The sequence below is a fragment of the Lepus europaeus genome, chromosome 18 (genome assembly GCF_033115175.1).
Source record: "Lepus europaeus isolate LE1 chromosome 18, mLepTim1.pri, whole genome shotgun sequence".
NCBI lineage: Eukaryota > Metazoa > Chordata > Mammalia > Lagomorpha > Leporidae > Lepus > Lepus europaeus.
In genome coordinates this window covers 29,436,877-29,456,235 of record NC_084844.1, presented here as the reverse complement: position 1 = coordinate 29,456,235, position 19,359 = coordinate 29,436,877, and the positions used below count along the sequence as shown (strand labels likewise).

The 19,359-nt window shown below is 37.3% G+C and overlaps 1 protein-coding gene across 1 annotated transcript; it reads right to left on the bottom strand.

Moving 5' to 3' along the window:
* Positions 1 to 15,621: 15,621 nt before the first annotated feature.
* On the bottom strand, positions 15,622 to 17,643 carry KIF2B (kinesin family member 2B). Its single transcript, XM_062216761.1, has one exon. It carries the CDS (start codon positions 17,641 to 17,643, stop codon positions 15,622 to 15,624), a length of 2,022 nt encoding a protein of 673 aa, XP_062072745.1.
* Positions 17,644 to 19,359: the final 1,716 nt, after the last annotated feature.

The window sequence follows — 19,359 nt, the reverse complement described above, 5'->3', positions numbered from 1 at the left end:
TATAAATAGTAAGCTGTCACTAGGATTATAAGCTATTTTTCTACAGTCATAGATTTTGCTAACAATAGAATTAAGCTGAGAACAGAAACCTGCCATGGAATCAGAGTTCAGTGTGAGTTTTTGCAGATGACAATAAAGTTTATTTGAGTGACTAATGAGGAAAAACACTTCTATAGAAAACAGCAGCCACTTTTAAGGATTTTATTCCATACTTAACTGTGTTACTTCTCCCTCTCTATTTTTAGCACCTAGTTAGACAGTTGGATTTTTGAATAGCAACTAAAAATGTATTCCTAAATACTCAGCTGGATTTGACTTTATATTAAAAGATGAATTGCTGAATGTTATGAATTATTTTTAATAACACATTTTAATAATACATTTAAGATAATTATTCTGGAGCTAATCACATAAAAATATGATATTACTTTTGATTTTCTAAATCAATTTTACATATCATTGAACAATAGATGTCACTGTTTTGCCAAGAAAAATGACTATGAAATTATTTTATTTGATTGTTTTTCTTCATAAACAGTTTTTGTGGCAAAGAGATAAGTTACACGGTTCTGGTAAAAAAAATCTCAAATGGTGGTGACATCTTTTAAATATTAATGACTGCTTTTTTCTCTAAGAATCTAATTAATATACTCAATCCATTCCTTTCTAAGTCATTTTAAAGAAAATCAACCTAAAATTGCTCATTTTATGCATTTATATTAATGTTTTGACAATTGGGTGTCATTACAAGAAGAATTAAAGTGAGGTTATTTAAGAAACATGGGCTTTGGTCAGTACAAGAAACATTTCAGAGTATAATTAATTATACCTTAAGTCCATGTGATATCTAGTAAGTTGACTTCATTGACAGAGAATCTATAAAAAATGCAAATCAGGGATAGAGAAGCCACATAAGTAATAGTATTGCAAGTAATGCAGCTGGAGTCTGTTCTCAGGGATGGTCAGGTGATGGATAATGTTCTAGACATCTGAACACAATCTGAACAGACATCTGAACTGAAGTCAAGGCCATACTCAGATGTCTATCAATTTTGACAAAACAAATTGGAATTTTTCTGGAAGCTGAGGTCAAGTTGCTAAACTGTTGGCAGTAGGAAGATGACTTGAGAGAAATGAAAAGGAGAATTTGGAGAATGTTGAGTGATAGTTCATTTTTTCACACTGGGGTTTGTTGTGGAGGAATGTTAGGTTAAGGAACAAGACAATCGTTAAGAAAATTGACATGTTTTTAAGCCCTTCATTGATTGTAATATATTCTGCTAAAGTCCTAGTTGTGTGTGCTTCATGCAAAAAATATTATTAAAAAAAAAGGAAGAAAAATAGATGAATTCAGAAAGTTTAGTGCATGAGCAACAACTAGGCCCTTGTTAGATGTACATCCTAATTGTGTTTCTAAAGTCATTTAGATTTATGAAGCACTTTCATACTCATTATACTGGCTGCTCTCAACGCATTGTGATCTGAATTCTGCACCAACTGTTTCACTCAGGCTGATCACACATTGTTAATGATCTCAACGTTTTCAAAACCACTGAACTGTTTTTAAATCTTTATTTTGTGAGATGACTATGTTTTCTTTTTTTCTTCTAAAGATAGCTTATTCTTTTAAATTTTCCCCTCCTTTGCTATTGGTACCAGTTTTCTTAGGTTTTTTCCTTTATATTTCTGACTTCTTCATTTTCAAAAAATTGTATTTATATAAGAAACAGATTTCTTGTATTTCATATATACAGTTTTGAAGAGCATAGTGAGGGGGCCGGCACCATGGCTCACTTGGTTAATCCTCCAACTGCGGCACCGGCATCCCATATGGGCACTGGGTTCTAGTCCCGGTTGCTCCTCTTCCAGTCCAGCTCTCTGCTGTGGCCCGGGAGGGCATTGGAGGATGGCCCAAGTGCTTGAGCCCCTGTGCCCACATGGGAGACCAGGAGGAAGCACCTGGCTCCTGGCTTCAGATTGGCGCAGCACGCCGGCTGTAGCGGCCATTTTGGGGGTGAACCAATGGAAGGAAGACTTCTCTCTGTCTCTCTCACTGTCTAACTCTGCCTGTTTAATAATAATAATAAAAAAGAACATAATGATACTTCCCTCCCTCTCTTTTTCCCTTCCTCACTCTAACTCTCTCTCTTCCTTCCTTTTTTGTTTTTCTTTTAATTTTTGTGATGGCAAACTTTAAATTGACTTTGTAATCATAAGCTTAATCCTCAACTAAATACAGAATTCAACTAAGGGAAAAGATCACTGTTCCTTAGGAATATAGACAAGGTCTATAAATAATCAAATCGTAAGATGTCAATTTCACTCCTAACCATTTTTGTATTCATATTAATTACCATAAACCAGAGAAAACATATGATAATTGTCTTTTTGGGTCTTATTTCCCTAAGCATAATTGTCTCTAGTTTCATCCATTTTCTTATCAAAGTTAAGAATTCATTCTTTTTTATGGCTGAGTAGTATTCCATGACCTCTCCTTCTTATCCTTCTTCCTGGGTAATTTTTTCTACAGTCCCATCCCTAAAATATCTGTGTTCTAATGTTTCTGCCTCTGGCCCTTCTAATCTGAATGAGTCTGTTGGCAAGGAGTGTTTGAGTCATGTGCAGCTCATTTTTCAACAAATATTTACTTTCCCCCATGTGCCAGGTACTGTTATATGTGCAGAGGGCTCTGGGGTCAAATGAATAACATGATGTTGTCTCTTGGTATATCTTAATATGGGGGAAAAGACTTGTATACGAATATGTTGAATTATTGACTGATGTATTTACACTTTTTCCTGTGCTGCCTTCACTCTTCAAACATAATTTCTTGTATTATTAGTCCCTACCCTAGCATTTAGAGATTATGTGTTTATTCTTTGCAAGACAAGATTGTTAACACAGAAGTTAATGGGGAAAAAATTGATCAAAATTCTGTCTTTTGAGTGTTAGCATAGACTTTTGGAATTGACAGTGGTGACAGTGGTCTTTTAGAAATCCAAGAGTGCTCACTTCAGCAAGATCAATACTAAAAATCCAAACAATGAGTTATTGTTTTATTAAAATACAGTTCTGTTATTAATCATAATGTCATAAGGCTTATTCCATAATTTTTTTTTTGCCTGACTGCCCAAATAAGATCCCAAGTATTATTGAATATAAGAGAATGAGGGAGATACTAGAAGGACATGTGTATTCTTACGTCCTTTTCCCTTTGGGTCATGTATTATAAGATGATGGTGAAGCCCTACTTTGGTATAAGTACACAAGCAGTGGGAGAGCCTAAGATCAGGTTCCTAGTTGGATTCCTTTGGTGGTGGCAGGTCCTCTCCACCTGTAAAGAGAGCTGCATGCAGTTGAGCAATGGCTGAAGCCAAAGTTACAGGAAAGATTGGGCTAAATGTAGCACAGTGGATGCCATGGACATGCAAGAGCCCATGGTTAGGTCAAAGAGTAGTATCAGCAAATGTACTATTTGAATTTCTTGTTGGGGTTCTAGTTGGAAATCCAAGGCCAGGTGGATGACAGTGTATACATAGAATCTCTTGGTAAGACCAACTGTTTTTCAAGTTAAGAAAATTCTGATGACTAGATATCCACTTGTGTCAAATGCCAACAGAAAAATTCCCCTCTCAACCACTGAACAGAATGATTTATCAAAATAGATGCTTTTTTAACAAGTGAAGTTATTCTTTCCTAACAATGCTAGCTAAGTGAAATTGATGAAAATATATTTAACCCCACACCAATACTGAGTACAGCTTTTGCAAAGTTCCAGGGATCAATGTGAGAGGCTAATGATACAAACTTGCCTTCAGGGAGCCTAAATTTTATTGAGAAGTGTAACCTTGAACCATTTTCTTGCTGATTTTCTTGTTCTTACATAAGGAATTCAGTCTACTCCTCTGAATGTCCTTCCTTTCATTTTAGACTGCCAGACTTGTCTTTCATCATTCTGGACTTAGGGATGGATCATTTTGTGAAATGTACCCCAGCCACTCTGGCTGGGTTAACTGTTTTCTTCCATATTTCCATATAGCCTTTTTATTTCAGAACAGAATTTCTAAAACATATTAATTGCAAGGCTTGGTCTCCTCATTTAAATTATAATTTCTAAGTGGCAGGGACAATTACTCAAGTATTTCCATGTTTTTGTCGTATGTCACCAGTGCATAGCAGATTATCAATATAATATCTTCCTCCAAAATGACTGATAGATTAGTGTAGAGAGTAATTTTAGACTTTTTCTAAAAATACATAAGAAAATAATTAAAATACGGAAGATCAAAAATTTTTCAGAATCCATAGTACTTAATAGCAAAGCCTTAAATTAAATCCAAAATGTCTGACTCTACATTTGGCATTCTGGGTCACTTGGTTTGTTGGATTTTAATTTCAGCATTTGGACCGATATTCTGATCATCAGTATAAGACAAATAATTTAAAATCTCATGTGGCCTAGCACAGTCTCCTTTTCATGTAAATCATGGCAAACATGAACCTGAGCAAGGTATATAAGTTAACCGCCACACTGGAATTCCTTTATTTTCAATTATGTCAGGGCAAAACCATTTGTGTATGTTGCTCTGATGATCACTTCTAATTTCTCACCCTCCTGGTGATTATATTCTTTTTAACCATTACCATTCAAATTCTCATATTCTTGTTCTGACTTCAAGAGGCCTTCATTCCTAGGTTCTCCTAAAACACAGAGGTGTAGAAAACTTCCTCTTCTCACCCTATTTTTATGCTCAATTATTGATTTGACTCAGTATCTTGTTGAAGCTATTCATATCTTTAGTCCCTTTTTTTCCTGTTTAATTTTTAATGTTATTTAAGATAGAAAAGGAAGTGCTTTGAATAGGTAAAAAAAATTACATTTCAGGAAAATTATGTGTTAAGGTTTGATATCAGCAGCTACTCTTTTGGAGAATAAAAAGAATTGTACAAATGTTTCATAAATGACAGGTTTGCTTTGAAGATAATATCCTACACTTTGAATAACACAATTTTGACATTTTTTTCTTATGTGACATAGGTTAGAAATTGTATTTCTATTAGAATAGTTTAAATCTGTCATCAGATTTCAAAGAAAAAATGTCATTCATTAATTTAACTAGCATGTACATATTTATCAAGGTCTCTCATACAATTATTATGTGTACTGTTAAAAAGTAATTTTCCTGAATAAAAAGTAATAGAATAACAGTGTAAAAACTTAGCTATCACAGGTTGATTGTGGGAAGGAAAATTTGCAATTATGAAATGTTAAGTCTGGCATTTTAGAAGCAATTTTACTAATTGCAAGTTCATGTAGAAATTTGAAATAAGTTTGTCTATTATAGGAATGAAGAAAATCTACTTTAATTAATAGATAAGCATAGCTTATAATTAGCATATCAAGAGTTGTGTGTAAAGGGGTGTTTTCAAAATAGTGAAAGTATTTTTCTAACTTTAGGAGCTCTGACATTTTTCCACAATCTTGTTAAAGTATTAATTTACAATAGGCCTTTTTATCTTCAGGGCATGTGTGCAAACTGTCAACAATTATTTTAGTGGACTCCAATTAATTTATTTTCTGAGTTTTTTCTTTTATTAAATATTTTATTTTCTGATATCCACATGAAACTTTGTGCCATATGTTTTTCATATAATTTCAAGGAACATATATGGTCTCAGCAAAAATGCTATCATCAGTGTATATATTACATATTTATAAGGAGAATTGCAAATTAACAGAAACAAAGATCCTAAGAATAATTAGGAAGCAGAATATACACACACACACACATATATAATGTATATATGATGCATACATAAATACTTATACAAATGTTTGTGCATCTCTTTTGATAAAAATTAAGATCTATATGTGAATTTCCTTCAGAACTTTCCTCTATTTTTCAATTTCTACCATGCAACAGACAAGCAAAAGATTTTTAAAACAAATATTAATAACTAATATCTCTCTCCATATGGCAAATTAGATATAGGCATGTGCCTCATCATGATGTTTATCAATAAACAATTACTACAAATACAAGGGGACTTCAAAAAGTTTGTGGACAATGGAATTAATAAAGTAACATTTACTTTACTTCTCAATAAACTTAAACAAGTTAAAGACATGTCTGTTGAGTATTAACAGCACCCATTTCATCCAATTTTAAAGAACTGAAGGTCCTGGAAATTTAGCCATGTCAGCAGTCTTTTTTAGTCCCATTTAGTCATAGTTTAAGTTAGTGTGAATTTACATTGATGCCAAATAATCTGAAGGCCGTGCATATTCTTTCATAATACACATGAATTCTGCAAATTCTGCTCTTAAAGTGGTGGTTAAACTATAGTGGAGGTGACATATGGTTAGCCTAACAGTTAAGACACCAGTTGGATATTTTTTCTTTGTGTCTCTGGCTCTGTGTCTCTCCCTCTCCCTCTCCAATAAAAACATGTAAGACAAATAAAATTTTAAAATATTTTAAAGATTATAATGGAACTGAAAAACTTTTCTCTCCTAGTGATGCTGGTGTAATAAACCTGACATGCTGCCAGTCTTACAGAAGTATAGTACATACAATTATGTGCAGTTCATAATACTTCATGATAATAAATATGTGACTGTTTTTTAAGTTATTTTATTTATTTGAAAGAGTTACAGAGAATGAAAGACAGAGAGAGAGAGAGAGAGAGAGAGAGAGAGAGAGAAATTGATCTTCCATCCACTGGTGCACTCCCAATATGGCTGCAATGGCTGGAACTGTGCCAATCTGAAGCCAGGAGCTTTTTCTTCTGGGTTTCCCATGTACATACAGGGACCAAAGGTCTTGGGCCATCTTCTACTGCTTTCCCAGGTCATAGCAGAGAGTTGGATCAGAAGTGAAGCAGGCAGGACTCGAACTGGTGCCCATATGGGATGCTGGCAATGCAGGCAATGGCTTCAACCACTACGTCAAAGCTCCGGCCCCTAATAAACATTTTAAACTAAGAAAATTAAAAATAGAATAAATGTTACAGGATAGATGTGTAAATAAAGCATTTTTGGTATAGCTATACAACAATGGATTTGTCAAAAAGTTAGGTTTATAAAGCAGAAAATTTACAATTAGCTAAATTTAAAATATTGAAGAAAATATCTTTATGAATTCATTATAGTTTACAAAATGTTTGTAAAGTCTACTGAACTATTGGGTAATATTCTGTCTTCATATTCACTCACACATACCCAGTGGTTCAACCACAGGAATATCTATTCCCGCAAGCTCCATTCGTAGTATTCACAATAAGTGCCCTCTGCGAGTATAGCTTTGTTTTGCACTTTTTTTTTTATAAATATGAAGAGACAGATTTCATGTATTTCATGGGTACAATTCAAAGAAGAAAAACATACTTCCTTCCTTCAATCCTCTTCATTCCCTTTATATTTTCTTTAATTTCTACAAAAACAACTTCAATTCACTCTATAAACACAGGCTTAAAGCAGTACTATCCACCATATTCAATCGTTATATTCAAGTAAAAAGTAGAAAGCATACAGTTCCACAGGAGTATTAAAAAGACTAAAAACAGTAATAAAATTAAGAAATTGTCCATTTTACTCCTATACTTTTTTATAGTCTATATTAACTCCCACATATCAGAGAAATCACATGACATATGTCATTGGGACTGGTTTATTTCACTAAGCATAATCATTTCCAGTTGTATCCATTTTGTTTTAAAAGATGGGATTTAATTCTCTGTACAGATGAGTAATATTCCACAGTCTAAATATTCCACATTTTCTTTATCTAGTCATCAGTTGATGGACATCTGGGTTGATCCCATATCTTAGCTTCTGTGAATTGAGCTGCAGTAAATATGGTAGTACAAATAACTGTTTGATATACTGATTTAATTTCCTTTGAAGAAATTCCCAGGAGTGAGATGGCTGTGTCTTATGGTAGATCTGTTTTCAGATTTCTGAGGAATCTCTATACTGTCTTCCATAATAGTTGAACTAGATTACATTCCCACCAACAGTGTACTAGGGTAGCATTTTCCTGACATCCTCCACCAGCATTTAATACTTTTTGATTTTTGGATGATAGCTATTCTAACTGAGGTACAGTGAAATCTCATTGTGATTTTTATTTGCATTTCCCCATGATCCTGAACATTTTTCATGTGTCTATTGGCCATTTGCATTTCTTCCTTTGAAAAATGCCTGTTCATGCCCTTTACCCATTTCTTAACTGGATTGTTTGTGTTATTGTTGTTGAGTTTCTTGAGGTCTTTATAGATCTTGGCTATTAATCCTTTATCACTTGCATATTTTACTATACATTTTCTATGCTATACATGTTTAAATACACAAATACCAGTGTGATAAAATTGCCAACAGTATTTAGTGCATTAACTTGCTGTACAGTTTTGTAGTCTGAGACCAAAAGGCTATATTATATAGCCTAAGTGGTAGGGTACACCACCAAATTTGTGTAAGTACACTCTATAGTGTTCACACTATGACAAAAATCACCTTACCATGGAGGGATTTATCAGAATATATCCCTGTGATTAAGCAACTCATGACTGCATTTAACAGTATCCTACAGTCTCTGTATCTACTTATCTACTTTTCAACAATAAATTCCAGTAATCTCCTAGGTGATTACACTGCTCTTCATTACTTGCTAAATTTTGAAGAGGCACCCAAAATGTGGTTTCTTGGTCTGCTGATTATTTTGCATTAAGGAAATTTAGAAAGCACATATACTTTTAAGTGAAGTCCAAGAAAGAAAGAGATACAGAAAGGACAGAAATAATATTTAAAGGGATAAAAGTTGATAATTTTCCAAAACTGCAAGTGTGTCAGTAATATATTAAAAAGTATTAAAAGAAATACAAGTATTCTTGCATTTGTATAAGAAAACCAAATCTTTCTACATCATGGAAAATAGAATCCTGATAAATATAAAGAGAAAAACAAAGGTTCCTATAAATGTCAGCTAAATTTTTTTTAAAAGATCTTATTTATTTGAGAGGTAGAATTACAGACAATGAGAGGTAGAGACAGAGAGGTCTTCCTTCCATTGGTTCATTCCCCAGATGGCCGCAATGGTTGGAGTTGTGTTGATCCGAAGCCAGGAGCCAGGTGCTTCTTCCCAGTCTCCCATGTGGGTGCAGAGGCCCAAGGATGTAGGCCATCTTCTGCTTTCCCAGGTGATAGCAGAGAGCTGGATTGGAAGAGGGGCAGCCAGGACTAGAACTGGTGCCCACATGGTATGCCGGCGCTGTAGGCAGAAAATTAACCTACTGCACCATGCAGCCGGCCCCGTCAGCTAAACTTTATTAGAAATGGTAGAAGAATTAATATAACAAAAGAGTGACATATTTGATGAGCAAACAAATATGAATTCTATAAATAACAAAAATAGTCTTACAAATGAAGGTGAAAATGAAGACTTAGATGAGAGAAGTCATTACTACTTCTATACTTAACCTTTTGCGCACATATTTGAATTATTCAAGAACAAAACTGATTCCAGATGGAATGAGTATAGAATGAAATTTATGGTAATAAAGAATTAAGAATTTCATAAAAATAATTTAAGTAGATGTTCACTATTTAAAAAATATGGTGGCCAGTGCCATGGCTCACTAGGCTAATCCTCTGCCTCTGGCGCCAACACCCTGGGTTCTAGTCCTGGTAGCGGCGCCGGATTCTGTCCTAGTTGCTCCTCTTCCAGTCCAGCTCTCTGCTGTGGCCCGGGAAGGCAGTGGAGGATGGCCCAGGTCCTTGGGCCCTGCACCCGCATGGGAGACCAGGAGGAAGCACCTGGCTCCTGGCTTCAGATCGGTGAAGCGCTCCGGCCACAGCATGCCGGCTGTAGCAGCCACTTTGGGGGTGAACCAATGGAAAAAGGAAGACCTTTCTCTTTGTCTCTCTCTCTCTTACTGTCTAACTCTACCTGTCAAAAAAATAAAAAATAAAAAATATGGTGATATATGCAAAGCATGTAAATAATACAGAAATAAATGATAAAATAAAGGCTGGAGAAAATAATGTGTTAAAATATTTAAAGTAGTTTCATTTTCCATGTGGAAATTAAATTACAACTTAATATTAATCACTAACATTTAATTATTAATTAATAGTTAATAATTCATTGGAGCTGGCGCTGTGACATAATGAGCAAAGCTGATACCTACAGTACTGGTATCCTATATGGGCACTGGTTCAAGTCCTGGATGTTCCACTCTGCTATGGCCTGGGAAAACAGTGGAAGACGGTGCAAGTCCTTGGGACCCTTGCACCTGCATGGGACACCCAGAAGAAGCTCCTGGCTTCAGACTGGCACAGCTCCAGTATTGTGGCCATCTGGAGAGTGAACCAGCAAATGGAAGACCTCTGTCTGCCTCTGCCTCTCTGTAACTCTGCCTTTAAAATTAATAAATAAATCTTTAAAAAATAACTATCTCAAAGTAACCATGAATAAATAGTACAATTATGTAACTGAAAAGGAAATTAAAAGGGAAAAAAATCACCAAAATATAAGTGACTCAATTATTACTTAGCAAGAAAATAAGTGGGGAAAAAAATAGGCACAGTGTGCATGAACAGGCAGCACAAAGTATATTCATAAACATACATATATCATGAGTTATATTAAATGTGACAAAAAAGCACTCAGTTAAAAGAATTTAAAATGGGATTCAAGGAAAACAAAATGAATGTAAAGCAACTATGTGTGGCTTATGAAAAATAAACCTTAACTATGAAGAATGAAAAGATTCAAAATAAAAGAATGGTAAAACCAACCATGCAAATACAAACTAAAAGAAAATCTATACATCTATAGTAATATTAGAAAATACACAACTTAAGAAAAATTGCAAGGGATAAAGAGGTAAATTCAAAGAGAATCAAAGGATCTCTAAATTTATATGCAACTAGTAATATAGCCCCCAGAAATATAAAATTAAAACTATCCAAACTAAGCAGAGAATGTTGTATCTTTTTTACCAACTGAAAAATTTCATCATAAATGTTTCAGAAGACTTATACAGTATGGTAAATAAACTTGAATTAAAAGCATAAATATATAATGATTATTTTAATAACTTTGGTAAAATTAGTAAAAAAAACCTTAACATTAAGAATATTTGAGCATTGAATTTTATAATACTAAAATATGAATTGTAATATAGGTGCATCTAAATTATTGCTTAGATGAAAATTCAAAATTATAAAATTATAAAAAAGAAAACTGACATATCAATTATCTAAGCATAGAAAATAATTATTTGGAAAAACCCGTTGAAGTGAAATGGACACTATGAGAAACAGTGACTTGTTCAGCCCTTGTCCTGACTGTTGATATACAATGTAATACTTTATCCCTTTTAGTATTTTTTTTGTTCTAGTTAATACTAGTGGCTGAACTCTGTAATTAACACACATTTATTCTTAGGTGTTTAAATTTTAACTGAAAAGTGATCCCTGTTAAATATAAGAGTGGGAATAAGAGAGGGAGGAGATGTACAATTTGGGACATGCTCCATCGGACTTGCTCTAAAATGGTGGAGTTAGAAATGTGCCAGGGGATTCCAATACAATCCCATCAAGGTGGCATGTACCAATGCCATCTCACTAGTCCAAGTGATCAACTTCAGTTCACAATTGATCACACTAATAGGTCTAAGAGTCAAAGGGATCACACAAACAAGACTAGTGTCTGCTAATACTAACTGATAGAATCAAAAAGGGAGAGAAGGATCCATCATGGGAAGCAGAATACACAGCAGACTCATAGAATGGCAGATGTCCTAAACAACACTCTGGCCTCAGAATCAGCCCTTAAGGCATTCGGATCTGGCTGAAGAGCCCATGAGAGTATTGTAGGCATGGAAAGCCAAGATACCATGGAAAAGAAAAAAAAGACCTAAATGAAAGATCTCTGTGAGTGAGATCCCAGTGGAAAGAACGGGGCCATCAAAGAAGGAGGTACCTTTCTCTGAAGGGAGGAGAGAACTTCCACTTTGACTATGACCCTGTCAGAATAAGATCGAAGTCAGTGAACTCAAAAGACTTCCATAGCCTTGGAAACTCATGACTAGAGCCTAGGGAGATTACTGACGCCTTTATAAACAAGAGTGTCAAATTGTTAATCAACAACAAGAGTCACTGTGTACTTACTTCTCATGTGGGATCTGTCCTTAATGTGTTGTCCAATGTGAATTAATGCTATAACTAGTACTCAAATAGTATTTTACACTTTGTGTTTCTGTGTGGGTGCAAACTGATACAATCTTTACTTAATATATACTAAATCAATCTTCTGTATATAAAGATAATTGATAATGAAAAAAAAAGAAATTAGAAAGAAGGAAAGTTGGATTGATAAATTAGAAAATAAACACATATTTCTGTAAATACAGAAAATAAAATAGAAATAGTTTCTTTGAGAGACTAATATTCATAAACATATAAAAAGTCTGATTAATAGATCTACTACCATATGATCTAGCCACTGCACTCCTGGGAGTTTACCCAAAGGAGATGAAATCAGCATATGAAAGAGTTATCTGTACCCATGCTTATAGCAGCTCAACTCATAATAGCAAAGACATGGAATTAATCCAGATTTCCATCAACTGCTGACTGAATAAGTAATATATACATTATGGACTAAAAAGAAGGAAATCCTGCCTTTCTCAATAAAATGGATGCAATTGGAGACTACTATGCTTAGTGAAATGAGCTAGATCCCAAAAGACAAATATCATTATGTTTTCCATGATGTGTGGTAACTAATATACAGAGTACCAAAAAATGTAATGTATATTAGTGAAAATGACATTTTGAGATTTGATTATTGTTTATAACCTTTGTCTATGCTCTTAACGAACAATAGTTTGTATACTTACTGTTTGGTGAAATCTTTATTTAGTGGAGAGGTAAGCTTGTGATAATAAAGAAAATCATAATTATATCATTGTAAAAATTAAACATAAGATAATTTTAAAAGAATAAGAAAGATTATGCACAACTTATTATTAGGAATGAAAAATCAGAAATCCACAATATAGACATGATGCATAATGACTATGTTTTCATAACAGCATATTAATTAAAATTATTAAAGCCAACATAAAAAAGACACTAAATCTAAATTTAAAATATATCCACTAAATAAGTTGAATCTGTTAAAATCTTCTCATTGATTGAATTTGTAAATTCTTCTGATTAAGATTTCACCTTTAGAGAAATTCAAGTCCAACTGGTTTGAATTCTTTCACTTACCTATGATTTAATGGCAATTTTATGCAAATGCTTCCAGAAAATAGAAGAAGACAGGCTTTTCTATTTGTTTTACAAAGCCAGCATTATCTTAAACCCAATCCCTGAGAAATATATAAAAAAGGAATATTATAGCCCAATGTCTCTCATGATCTTAAACAAGTCATGGTGGTTTCTAACCCAGTGATGTTTTAAAAACAGGTTTTTAAAACCTGTTTTAATAACAGGTTGAATTTATTTCACAAACCACTATTGATTTAATAACTGAAAAGTTATGACTTACTACACTTAGAGACTAGAGGGAAATATATGATCATCCACACAGATGCAGAAAAGACAGGATAAAATTCGACACTCCCAGTAACTAGACATTGGGCAAAAAGTATTAATCTGATGAGATTTATAAAAAAAACCCACATGTAAACCACACTAACTGCTAAAATAATCAAAATATTGCTTGTGATATTGGTAACCAGACAATTGCCTATGATACTAGAACTGGTCAATGCCTGTCATGATGTTTTTGATTCAATGTTAATTATAGGGTCTTAGTGCTATAAGGCAATAAAAATTGATACAAAGCAGAGTGATTAGAAGGGGAGAATAAAACTTTTGTTATTCATAAACACTATGAATTTATCTAACAGAAAGCTTCCCAAATATTTGAAATTCTATTAGAATTACCAAGAGGATTTATCATGATTAAAAGTTACACTTATAAAGTCTAATTTTTCTATATATTAATAACATATTTAGTGAATCTTGAAAATTTTAATTTTAAGGTGATAAAATTTAGATAGCCTAAGAAACATTATGTGGCGATGGTTCTAACAAAAGGTATGCAAGATCTCCATCCACCTAGATAACTACAAAGCCCAATCAGAGAAATGAACAAAAGGACTAGATAGAGACATCCTCCAGGAAGAACGTATCATATAGATTGTAGATTGGAAGCTTCAAAGTTGTGGGATTGTCAATTCTCATCAAATTGTTGATCAACAAAGTGTCCATTCTTGTGTTTGTGCATGTGCAAATCAACAGGCTAATTCTAATATTTATATTATTAATTCAAAGGAGAGATTGATAAAGACAGAAATGAAGAATGTATTATAAAAATTTGATGTGGTTTTGATACAAGGACATGTCAGGGAAAAAGAACAGCATCCTGATGGTCATTTGATTATCAATAAAAGTTAGATTGCAATGCAATGGCAAAAGGATAGTCTTTTCAATAAATGTCTGTTGTTTGAGTATCTATATCAAGCTAAAACAAAAATAAACAACCCTGATTGGTATACCTCACACTAAATGCAAAAATCAGTATGGGTGGATTAGAAGTAAAACAAGAAAGCCTTTAGGAGTTATCCAAGGATAAGAGCTTTATGTTTTAGGGCAGAAAGAGGTTTTCTTAAATAATTTAAGCATTACAGCAAAGATGAAATTGATCATAAGCTACATATCTTCTGAAAATTAATTACATCATAAAAAAGTGAAAAAGCAACTCACATGCTGAGGCAATATTTGATTTGGTGTGAGGGTAAAAATGTAAAGACACCATCCTCAAAAAACTACTCCTTATATAAAACACACACATGTACTTTATTTAATCACCCCCAAGTAACTAACAAAGAACTTTGTTATTTCAACTCAAATATGACAAAATAGGAGCTCTCTCAATTCTAGGCACTCACACATGGCTTCAGACAAAGTCCCTCCTTCCTCTTCCCAGTATAAGAGGATCTTAGAAAGCCTTTGAGTCTACACAACAATGAAACAGAGAAAGATTCATGCATGAGTATCACTACATTTACTCCATTGTGTACCCCTTGCTGTATTTTCACTTTCATTCCTTTAATCTAGTGCTTTGCTTTCCCAGCTGCAAAGAGGGTTTCAGCATAGCTTATTTCTTCTGTAGCCATGTTTCTCAACCTTGGTACTATTGCTATTTTCTACCAGATGATTTTTTGTTGTGGGAGGCTAACCTGTAACTCTGACTTTCTGCTCATTATGTGTCAGTACCCAATCCCCCACCGCTCCACAACCCCAGGTGTGATAACTGAAAAGCCTTCCAGACACTGCCAAATCCTGAGGTAGGGAAGTGCAGGCGGCAGGGGCCGGAGGGGGGGAGCAGCAGTTGAAAACCACTGCCTAGGATGAAAACACGTTATAGAAATACAGAAAAAGAATAAAGAGTCCGTTTCTGACCAGGATATTTTAAGGTGTTTTTAAGCATTCTAGGAGGACCTTTATATTTAGACATTTTGGAAAATTTTCCTGTACAAGAGAGGTAGCAACTGCAGAATTCCATCCATCCTTTCAGCCTAGCATCTTGACTTTTGCCTTCACTCTACTTTGCTCTTCTTCTGTAAGTCATCACGTAAAAATTTCAGTTTCTTTTGAATCTCAGTCAGAACACCAATTTTCTGCTCCAAAATGGACAAGGACTGGGCAATGCAAAAGTCAACGTCATAGTTTACTCCATCAGCGGCCTCCTGGATGTTCTGCCACCACTCGGGAGATTCCTTCTGGGGAGGGGTCGCATCCTTCCTTAATGGCGTGGATAAGGTGTCAGCTTCTTTGTTCTGTTCCTCCTCCTCTCTCTGTATACGAGGGTTTTTCATGAACTCATTTCTCTGAAGGGACATTTCTGAATTCCTGAGATGTTTTCCTAGCATCTGCGGAGTCTCAGGTCCCATAGGATAGAGGCAGCGATGGTAGGACCTTACGTCCAGAGTGAGTTCTTTGACTCTGTTTGCGTATCTCAGCGTGTTGAGGGTGTTTTCACAAGAGGTCATCCCCGGAGAGATAGTGGCGATCATGCAAGTGGAGGAGTTCTGGCCTATGAAGGAGTCGCGAAGGACCTGCGTGAGCTTGCTGGCTCGGAACGGGGTGTGCGGCTTGTTCTGACCCAGAGCTCGGATGCATTCTTTGAGAGCCAGCAGACTCTTATTAATCTCCGCCCCTTCCAGCTGCCTCTTCCGGTTGGCCTTGGCCGTGTCCGCTCCCCGTTCGTTCCCAGCTAAGTCGACAAGGGAAAATTTGCCGTGCAGTTTCCCTCTGGACTTGAGGATGATCTGGAACACCGCGTGGCTCCTGGAGGACTGGGCGTTGACCGAGGTCTGCCCGGACGTCCGACAGCTGTTCCCCAGGCCCACGAGGTTCAGCACTTCCTCCACACAGCGCACCTCCCGCTCCTGCAGGCCCACCACCTGGATTTGCTGCTGGCCGTCCTCCAGGACTTGCAGTTTCTTCTTCCAGTTCAGCAAATCGTACACCTTGCCCCCGTAAATCTCAAAGAAGGTCCCGTAGACTTTGAGGTCTAGCTTCTCGTAGGTGGAGTTTTTGAGCAGGAGAAAGACATCCTGCGCCACCAGGGCGTAAATACCTTTGGAGCAGTCCTGGGCTCTTCCGGAGAAGGCTCCCCCCATGGTGTGCGTTTTCCCACTGCCTGTCTGCCCATAGGCAAAGCAGGTGGCCATGCCCTTCCGGAAGATGGACTCCACCAGCGGCTGTGCGGTGAACTGGTACACTAGTTCGTTGGAGGCGGTGTGGTCAAAGGCATGGTCGAAGCAGAAGATCTGGTTCTCCAGGTAGCGCGTGAGGTCCACCTTTTGCTTGGACTCGTGCACCATGACCACCTTGTCGGAGGGGATAGTGATGATATCCAGGTCCTTCATGGTGGTCTCTTGCTGGTTGAGAGGCCGCTTCCGCACGCACACACAGATCCGGTGGTCTTCCGGGGGCTCCCGGCTGCACATCAGGCTTCTGTCCAGGTGCCTGCGGCACTCTTCGATCATGCACATGATCTCATGGTTGCGATTTCCCGCGTTGACGTCCAGGGCGCGCCTGGATCGGATTTCCAGCTGCAGCCGCCGGCGCTGCTCCCTCTGCTTCTGCAGTTTCTCGATTTCCCGTACACAGGGAGATTTTTTCTGCTTCACCAGGCAAGGGTGGCTGGGCACCCCCACCGCCGGGCTGTCCCCTGAGGGGGTTTCGCTTTTCGGGGAGACCCTTGCCATCCACCGCGTGGCTGTACGCTGGTCTCCGATGGCCGAAGATGGCACGAGAGACGCGGGGCGCAAGGGCCTGGTCTGCTTGGGGTGCTTCGCAGAAGCCAGAGCTGGATTCAGCAAGAATATGGTCTCGAGCTCAATCTTTTTGCCTTTCTTGACTCCTTTCTCCACCCACTCTACCGTGACCCAGGAGTTCTCCTGGTTGATCTCTGTGACCACAGCGAGGTGGATCCGCTTGTCGCTGCGCTGGATTGCTACGCGGAGGCCCACTCGGAGCTCCTCAAAGTGCGACCTCAAGAGTTTCAGGGACGAAGGGTGTGGGGCGACAGGGAGACAGAACTGGCTGGCCATGGTGAGTGGTGGAGGTATCAGGGCTCGCCGCCGCCGCCGGGGGCCCTTGGGGTTGGAGAAGCAGGACCCGAGCCCCCCCCACGCCAGCCTGAAGCGCCTGGGACACTGAGCGCTCTTGCGGTTTCCTCCTGCCTTTGTGAGCCTAGGGTGCGCGCTGGCACTGTGGCTCCTCGCGTCACAAAAGGACGGGGCCGGAGGAGGCAGAGTCCAGGGCTTCTAGGTGAAAGGCAGGGGCGAGGAACCAGGTTTGCGGTGCCAGAGGAGGACAGAGACAGCTGGAATGGAAATTGTGCTCTGCCAGTCAAGGTGGGAAGTCGCGGGAAGTGTGTACATTCCCCAGGCGTCAGTGCCCAAGCTTTGGAAACATCCCTTCTCCTGTGCAGTCTTGATCCACTCTACTTGATCTAGTAAAACTCCAGAGGTCGGTGTTTTTTCAGTATGAGAACAGCTAAGAATTTCCCTGCAGTTACTGCTCTCCAGTGATCAGTGGGAACACAGCAGGTCGAGCTGTTCACAAGAAGAAATTCGACACGACCGCAAACCTGCCCCCACTACCTTCAAAGTGTGTTAATCGGCCACAACTTAAAGTTATTCCAGTTTAATGGGCTTTCTCATTACAAAATCCGAAGGAGTTGGAAGTGGCAGTCTGCGTGGTAATTTGCTAACACAGAACTTCCTTGGTACAGCATCTGAGTTTGCAAACAGAAGATGTTTATCTCCTTCCAAGAGGCACTGACAGCTAAACTGTGTGTTGTGTTGCTCTGCAGGCACTACCAGTTTTGAGATTAGCTCAGTAATTACCATTCCAAACGTCTTCAGTAATTACACTTCTGGCCTCATTATCCATAATTTGGAGAGAAGGGAGAGACATTTGGTAGAAAGAAATTCAACTCCTATCCTCTCTCCATCCTAAAATATGTATATGTGTGAATATCCTTTAGAAGTTACTAAGGATGGGTTAGATTGGGGTGGGGATGCAGCTGAGATTATCAAAGGCAAAACCACACTTTGGCAAGATTTCTAAATTTTTCTAAAGAACAACTTGAAAAAAAAAAAAAACCACAACCAACAACAACAAAAACTCCAGCATGAACTTCCAGATAGGTCAAGAGAAGCATATACAATTCTCTTTTTCCATGTCAAATATCACATTGTCTTTTGTCAGATTCAAAATAACATGAAGTAGCACAGTGTCCTTTTATCTTTCCCAAGGACCAAGAAACACTATGTAAATCAGTTATTTTACAGATGACCATGTTAATAGAAAAGTACTCTCCAGAGAGTTAGTAACACTTCAGTTTTGAAAACAAGGTGGAGGAGAGGGATATTGGATAAGCAATATTGGACAAGCAATTGGATAGTGTAAGCAAACAGGGCTCTTGCAGGGGGATATGGAATGCCAGTGGAGGGAGAGAAGAAAGGGCTTTGGCCTATTCTATTTGTATGACTACCATTTTTAAGAAATTTGTCAAAATTACCAGTATATGAATTTGCACTTGAAATCAGGCAACTTTTTCTTGGTTTCAAGTGCCTATTCCCTCCATTTGTCATTTGGTTAGTTTTTTTTTTTTTTTTTTTGACTGGTAGAGTTATAGACAGAGAGAGAGAGAGAGAGAGAGAGAGAGAGAGAAAGGTCTTCCTTCCATTGGTTCACTCCCCTAATGGCCGCTACAGCTGGTGCTGCGCCAATCTGAAGCCAGGAGCCAGCTGGGTACT

Bases quoted from the DNA above. Each gene is read 5' to 3' on its own strand.
- KIF2B (XM_062216761.1), bottom strand. From the start codon at position 17,643: ATGGCCAGCCAGTTCTGTCTCCCTGTCGCCCCACACCCTTCGTCCCTG.